This window comes from Nicotiana attenuata, unplaced genomic scaffold (assembly GCF_001879085.1).
Source record: "Nicotiana attenuata strain UT unplaced genomic scaffold, NIATTr2, whole genome shotgun sequence".
Lineage (NCBI taxonomy): Eukaryota > Viridiplantae > Streptophyta > Magnoliopsida > Solanales > Solanaceae > Nicotiana > Nicotiana attenuata.
The window spans coordinates 28,334-36,312 of record NW_017671930.1 but is presented as its reverse complement, the minus strand read 5'-3'; the positions used below and the strand labels follow the sequence as shown (position 1 = coordinate 36,312).

The following is a 7,979-nucleotide window of genomic DNA, read 5'->3' as shown; positions in this document are numbered from 1 at the left end:
AGTCCGCTAGGTTGAAAACTTCGAAAGAGGCGGCCTAGGCAAAAGTTAGGACATAAAAAAAAATCACCCAGTCTGAACTACGGTATGACTTGATCCTCTTCACCGAGGTACGTAGGCAGCTTAGAGTTTCATTCTAAGTTCAGTCGCATAAGTTCAAAAGATACATATTGCCCCAATTGTTGTTCGAACGAAGTATGAAGGAATGTAAGATCAAGCTGAAATGACATCCTCCTACTGAACTTTGACCTCATTTGATTTAAAGGGGGCAACCCTCCATGATAAATTGATATCTTCAATGGGCCGATATTAGGAGGATGTCAAGTATTTGCATTGAAGTCCAGGGATTCTCTATGTCTTCAGGTTCGCCAAACCTTCAAGTTTGTTGGTCTCCAAGTCCGCCCTCTGCCTTAAAAAAGGGGGAAGAGAAGAGAAGAGAGACATCAAAAGGAAACACAAGTATAAGGAAAAGATTGCTTGGCACAACGTTTCAAATTCAATGAGACTTGAACTCAAGATATTTGTGAGAATATGGCTCTTAAATTTTGATTGATGGCAAGTAAGACATCTTCCGATCTCGAGGCTTCCATACCAAGATATGAATTTTTGTGAGACTGCACAAATCTGGAATTGATGGCGTGGTGCAATGTAAAGTTGATTTCAAAATATTATCTGGGACGATTCCGAAGTTGTTTGATTGAGAATTTTGGATATATTCTAGATCTTGAAGTCTAGTTTTCAATAAATCAAACGGTTCCTAATTTCGACGTTCCTACACCAAGATATGAATCTTTTGGTGAGACTGCGCAAATCTGGAATTGATAGCATGGTGCAATGTAAAGTTGATTACAAAATATCATCTGGGATGATTCAGAAGTTGTTTGATTAAGAATTTTGGATATGTTCTAGGTCTTGAAGTCTAGTTTTCTTGAAATCAAACGGTTTGTAATTTCGATATTTCTACACCGAGATATGAATTTTTTGGTGAGACTGCGCAAATCTGGAATTGATAGCGTGGTGCAATATAAAGTTGATTTCAAAATATTATCTGGGACGATTCTTAAGTTGTTTGATTGATAATTTTGGATATGTTCTAGATCTTGAAGTCTAGTTTTTTTGAAATCAAACGGTTTGCAATTTCGATATTTTTACACCGAGATATGAATTTTTTGGTGAGACTGCGCAAATCTGAAATTTTCAACATGGTGAAATCGAAAGTTGGTTTCAAAATATTATCCGGCGCGATTCTGAAGGTTTTTGATTTTGAGTATTGGATATATTTTAGATATTGAAGTCATCAAACGGTTCATTATTTGGACTCTCCCTCGACAAGATATGAATCATTTGTTACAAGCACGTAAAGCCGAAAATTATGCGACTAAGATAAAAGTCGAATAATGTAAAGCAAAAGAGAAGCTGAAATATTTAAGCCCTCGAAGTCTCCTAGTTGAAGTCTTCAAGTGTATTCAGTTGAAGTCCCCAAGTTGAAATCTTCAACCCCGTCGGTCTTCAAGTTGAAGTCTTCAAATCCACTGATCTTCAAGTTGAAATATTTAGGCCCTCCAAGTCTCAAAGTTGAAGTCTTCAAGTCCGTCGGTCTTCAAGTTGAAGTCTTCAAATTCGCTGATCTTGAAGTTGAAATATTTAGGCCCTCCAAGTCTCAAAGTTGAAGTCTTCAAGTCCGTCGGTCTTCAAGTTGAAGTCTTCAAATTCACCAGTCTTCAAGTTGAAATATTTAGGCCCTCCAAGTCTCAAAGTTGAAGTCTTCAAGTTCGCCGGTCTTCAAGTTTTAGTCTTCAAATTCGTCGGTCTTAAAGTTGAATTGTTTAAGCCCTCCGAATCTTCGAGTTGAAGTCTACAAAGTCCGCCAGATCTTCAAAGTTTTCCAAGTGTTCAAGTCGATGTCGTCTTCGAGTCGAAGCTTTATCACTTTCCAATCTTAAGGTGGACATATGAGTCCCTTTGCACCTTAAGTTGGCCTCTTCGCGGGTTTGTCCTTAAAAGGAACTATAACTTTCCAATCTTAAGGTGGACATATGAGTCCCTTTGCACCTTAAGTTGGCCTCTTCGCGGGTTTGTCCTTAAAAGGAGCTATAACTTTCCAATCTTAAGGTGGACATATGAGTCCCTTTGCACCTTAAGTTGGCCTTGCCGAAAGTCGGGCTGTTTTGAGAGTAATCTCTCAGATAGTCAGGCCACATTAAGAGTAATCTCCCCGAAAGTCGGGCCGTTTTGAGAGTAATCTCTCCGATAGTCAGGCCACATTGAGAGTAATCTCTCCGATAGTCAGGCCACATTGAGAGTAATCTCTCCGATAGTCGGGCCGTTTTGAGAGTAATCTCTCCGATAGTCAAGCCACATTCTGTGGACATATAAGTCTTCCAATCTTAAGGTGGACACATAAGTCCCTTTGCACCTTAAGTTGGCCTCTTCGCGGGTTTGTCCTTAAAAGGAACTATAACTTTCCAATCTTAAGGTGGACATATGAGTCCCTTTGCACCTTAAGTTGGCCTCGCCCATAGTTGAGCCACATTGAGAGTAATCTCTCCGATAGTCAGGCCACATTGAGAGTAATCTCTCCGATAGTCGAGCCGTTTTGAGAGTAATCTCTCCGATAGTCGGGCCACATTGAGAGTAATCTCTCCGATAGTCGGGCCGTTTTGAGTGTAATCTCTCCGATAGTCGAGCAAGGATGAGTACTCATCCCCTCACACCCCAAGATTGTCATAGTCGAGCAAGGATGAGTATCCATCCCCTCACACCCCAAGATTGTCTTCTTCATGCATGGATCATCTCGTTGAACAAGAACATATCTTTCTCGCTTGACCTACAAAAAAAATGACAAAAGAAGAAAAGCACAAGAAAAGAAGAAGAAATTACCTTCTCGTCAATGCTTCCGAGTCCACAAAACTATACTCAAGTAGCTTGCGAAAACTGCGAATTGATGCTAAACAAATACGACGCAGGGGTTTATATAGATCTCAAAAGGCAGCTGCGAGAGGACAAATACCGATGTGGGATATTGCAATTGTTTTTCATGTCGGATTTGGCTACTGCATTGTTACTTCGTAATAGGATTGGTCTTCGCAGGAATCCAAAAGCAATTGAAAATGCTATTTGGAATTGAGATCACTAGCGGCTAGGACTTGTATTCAAATCGTGGAATAACTGATATAATTTGTCTTCTAAAAGGACTCTGTTATTAGGGCGGTTAGCATTGTCCTACTCAAGGTTGAATTGAAGTTGGATAATATGGCAAGTCATTATTATGGAAAGAAAGAGTTGTTGTTTGTCTCCTTATTTGAAACAACAAAAAGTGCAGGTTCTCACAATATTGCTAAACCCACGTGCCACTAGCAAAGGTAAGTACTTTGACTTTGGGATCTATCTATCACCAATCTTCGTTGAAGTTTAACGTTAAAAGCTAACAAACAACAACTTAGCAAAATACATAATCTTTCTAAAGGAAGTGAAAGATTATTGAATGTAAGTCTACAAGCCATATATTTGAGATGCGATCTGGAGCCAAGAGCTCAAGCTATTCCACGTGTTACTTCAAGCCTTGTCATTAAAACTCAACAAAGTTATGCTCTAACAAGCCTTAAAGTAGGGGGCATTTGTAGGCATATAAATTTTATTGAAATTAAATCCATAAAATAATTTGGACTATATTTTAAATTCAAGATATATTGGTCCAAATAAATATATGGGCTAATATAATTGAATGAATTATATCAGTCCAATATATATGGGTTAAATAAATAAGTCTTAATCCATTGGACTAGCCCATTTAATTGGGCTAAAGTGATGAGCTCACTTTATTAGGCCCAAAATGTCATCTTCCTAGAGGCTCAGTTTGGTGCCACGTGTCAAATGATGTGGCACGCCAAGTCAAACGGGAGAGCCAATTGGATCATGCCACGTGTCAAAATGACAAGGCATGCCAAGTCACATTAAAAGGCAAATAAAATCGCGCCACGTGTGCATGTGACATGTTCTGGGCAATCAAATGTGGCCATGTCACATTTCAATTTGATTGGTCGAAAAGAGTTTGTTCTTATCATGACTCTTCCCTTCCATAACTATAAATAGGGGTCTTTATAACTCAGAAAAAAAGACCAGAAGTTATAACAAGAAACAAGAAAGAGCTCGTGGATCAAACGCTGCAAATTCCTCCACAATTTTCAAGCTTCAAGCAATCAAGTTCAAGCTCAAGAACGAAGAACAAATCAAGTTCAAGCTCAAGAACGAAGAACAATTCAAGTATTCAAGATCAAGAAAGAAGTCAAATCAAATACAAAACGTTCAAGATCAAGGCTACTTGTTCGTGATACAATTCGTGGCAACAATCAAAGTGTTCCCGACGGATAAATCAAATTCAAATTCAAGATCAAGCTCAAAGGACCTTGAATTTATTTACTGCTGAAAAGAAGAATCAGAGGATTCATAGAGATTGTACACTCAAATATTCGAAATAAAATACTACGATTGTTGCGATATTTTTCGGTCTTATTTTATGTTCTCGACGCAAATTTATTGTCTACAGATACCGCTAAGCAAATCCTTCGAAATAGAGTTCATAATCCACCTGTGCACTATCGCGTTACAAGTCTCCCATTCCTCATGGAGATTTTCCTTGAATGACTCCTTTGCACAAGCTCCTGTTACAAACCCTAGCTTCTGCTTAGCTTTGAGAGCAAGACGCATTGATCTACTCCACAATCCATAGTTCTCCGATCATGTGAGCTGAATTGGAATTAGAACCAATCCAGGCGTGTCTGAAGGTTGAAGGAAGAGCGAATGAGTGTGGTCGATTCTCTCTGTTCTCTCAGTCGCTATTAACGCACATGCAGAGTTCTAAAGCAGTAATTTTATCAAACCAAAAATTGTTTCGAATCAAAAAATAAGAGTGTGAATTGAATCAAGCAGTCAATTAGTTGGAGAAATTTCACAATCTCACGGATCAGTCTCCATGGCTCTGATACCATGTCAAAAATCAGCCATTAGAGAGCACTGAGACGTGCGGAAGAAGAAGGAAGAAATTGGGAAATTTCCAACTGCTATTACTGTGCTAACAGAATCAGTTATATACAATTAATTGGAAAAGTTAAAATAATAAAGGAACCCTAACTCCTAATAATTACATTTAGGTCCCAAATAATAACTAACTTCTAATTCCTAACTTCCAACACGCTAGTTGGAGTAACAGCTGTCTCAGCCAAAAAGGGAATTGGGCACACATTTTAGGCATCCAATTCAAACAAATTTGCAAGACAACTTAGCCCAAACACCAATCTTTCTCTACAATAAAACACAACCAATTAATATTAATTTTTTGATAAGTAAGGGAAAGTTTTATATAGCACCAGCACTAAGAGTATTTTGTCATGTACAGAATACATCAAAAGAAGATCTTACAAGCTCTGTCAAGAACTAATAAAGTCAATCATGGCCTCAACATCGTGAGTATCATGTACATTTGCCTTGTTACTCCAAAAGGTAAGCTAAGAAATATAATGAAATTTAAGACTAGCTACATACTCCTTTTTGTCCTAAAAATTTCTCTCACCAAAATGCTGCTGAAATTGCATCCCAGAGTCTTGAATGTAGGCCCCTCACTCACCTCTTGTGCCATCTTTGTAGAAGAAATAGGTGGTTTGTGTCCTCTAGTTGTTCTTTACATAGAGAGCATTTGCTGTAAATGAGTATTCCTTATCTTTGCAAGTTAGAGACATGCATCTTTTCCTGTTAACCAAGTGAAGATCTGAAGTTTGTAAGGGAGCAGAACTTGGGCTTTCAACGCCAAATTGATGTTGCATGACTTGACTGAAAAAATACCATCTTTCCAACATATATATGTAGAATGAGTTCCTATTTGTTGAAGTAAGATGCAGGTGCTTTCTAATGCAATCTCTTATGAAAACAGAATTCCATCAAGAATACATCAGCACTCTAGATTCTTACTAGAGTATAAAGGACAGGGAAAGCCACTTTGACAAGAGTATATATGTCCCAGCCATGTTTCATGCCAAAAGCTAATTTCAGGTAGCTTTTTGACCTAAACTTCTCTTCAGATTTCCCAATTTGCTATTGTAATTATTCCGTTTTCTTTACAAATAGCTATTATTTATGTGTTTAGTTTTTGTTGTTCAATTTCTGAGTGAGATTATCATTTTTATTTTTATTTTTGAGTAAAGATTTTCATTTTTATTTAAAACTTCTATTTGTGTTGGCTCAAACTTGACATGCATGTGCTTCAATTAGTTCGAGCATTGTTTTTAACTCAGTGGCTATTTGGTGTGACTTCGGGTTAGAGATGTTGTATTTATTTTCCCATTCTCTATTTAATGTGACCATAGTTTGATTTTTGTCACAAGCTTTTGATTGGTTACTTGTTGCTGCTCTACAGGAATACAAGTCTTATTTGAATTATAGTTTGCACAAAAGCAAGAAGTGATACTCTATGTATTGCAACAAGTAATGATTTGGAAAACATGTCGCTTCTCCTTCCAGTTTGTAGAGAAGAAGGAAGATAGATTTGGTTTTGAGTTTTCAATCGATGAGAGAAAGAAAGGGAAAGAGAAGAAGGGAAAGAAGAGCTGATTTTCAGACAAAGATTGGGGATTTTCGGAACTATCTAGGTGAATGTATAATTTGGTCTCTCAAATAATGAGACGGGTGGCAGCATCTTGGCCCTCAGCTGGATTTAATCTTGGCCATTGATATGGCACACTATGCTCAAGAATGAGATGGCTGGAAAGATATATACACGTGCCCACACACATATGAAATACATTGTAAAGGAATAAAAGTGGTTATTTGGTTATAGGATAGGGAATAAAATTATGACAAGTGTATAGGGAATATTCTTTAGCTTTCATTTTATTTTCAGCACATTCACTTGTATATATAGAAAGTTTGAGATTATATACAATACAGAGAAATTCTTCATCTTCTTTGCTAAATCTTTCATGGTATCAGAGCTCTAATAGCTCGATCCTTCATTTCTTTTTCAAATCTCTTAGGTCTAAAGAGTAACTATGGCAGTAACAAATGAGACTCCAGTCATCTCTACTCCAGTTGCTCAAAGCCCAGGTTCTTCATCTACTACAGTCAATCAGGACTGTAATCATCCTTACTTCCTTCACTCCTCTGATGGACCTGGTATGTGTCTCGTCAACTCACCATTTGATGGGAGAGGTTTTCCTGGTTGGATTAGGTCAATCCTAATTGCTCTTTCTGCCAAGATTAAGCTTGGTTTGATCAATGGAAGCTGTGGAAACCAAGTTTGGATTCCAGTGATCTTCCTCAATGGAGCAAGTGCAATACATGGTCACTTCATAGTTACTAAACTCACTGTCTAAAGAAATAGGAGACAATGTTATCTACTCAAAATCAGCAATGGAACTTTGGAACAGCCTTGAGCACAGGTTTGGCCAATCTAATGGGGCCAAACTATATCACCTGCAAAAGGAGATATCTAAGTCAGTTCAAGGGAATAGCAGTGTAGCAGGCTATGTTACAACTCTAAAGAGACTATGGGATGAGTTGGATTCTCTGAGCACATACCTAGGATGCATATGTGACTGTGTGTGATGGAAAGAGGAAGGTCGCTAAGTTTTTGGAAGGTCAAAGAGTTATTCAATTCCTTATGGGACTTAATTATGTGTATGGCCAAGCAAAAGGAAATATTCTTATGATGAATTCTCTACCCAGCCTAGACCATGCCTACTCTTTGTTACTTCAGGATGAGAGTCAAAGAGAGTTATACATGAGTCCTCAATACCCTTCTAATGGAGCATCATTCATGGTAGGAGCTTAGACAAAGTTCTAACAAAGGAACAACAATCTGAATCAGAAATCCTGGCCTGCCACTCAAAAGTTTGGAAACAGTCCACAAAAGTTCAAAGGAAAGAAGTCTAAATACAACCCTAATGTCACCTACTCTCACTGCATGAGATTAGGACATGTGAGAGCAGACT

At 38.0% G+C, this 7,979-nt stretch overlaps 1 protein-coding gene across 1 annotated transcript in view; it reads right to left on the bottom strand.

Moving 5' to 3' along the window:
• The window catches only part of LOC109210920, a 26,479-nt gene extending 21,775 nt beyond the window's left edge, over positions 1 to 4,704 (bottom strand). Inside the window, exon 1 of the mRNA XM_019374404.1 lies at positions 4,586 to 4,704. Within this exon, the coding sequence (XP_019229949.1) occupies positions 4,586 to 4,704 (119 nt within the window). The remainder of the gene's footprint in view (positions 1 to 4,585) is intronic.
• Positions 4,705 to 7,979: the final 3,275 nt, after the last annotated feature.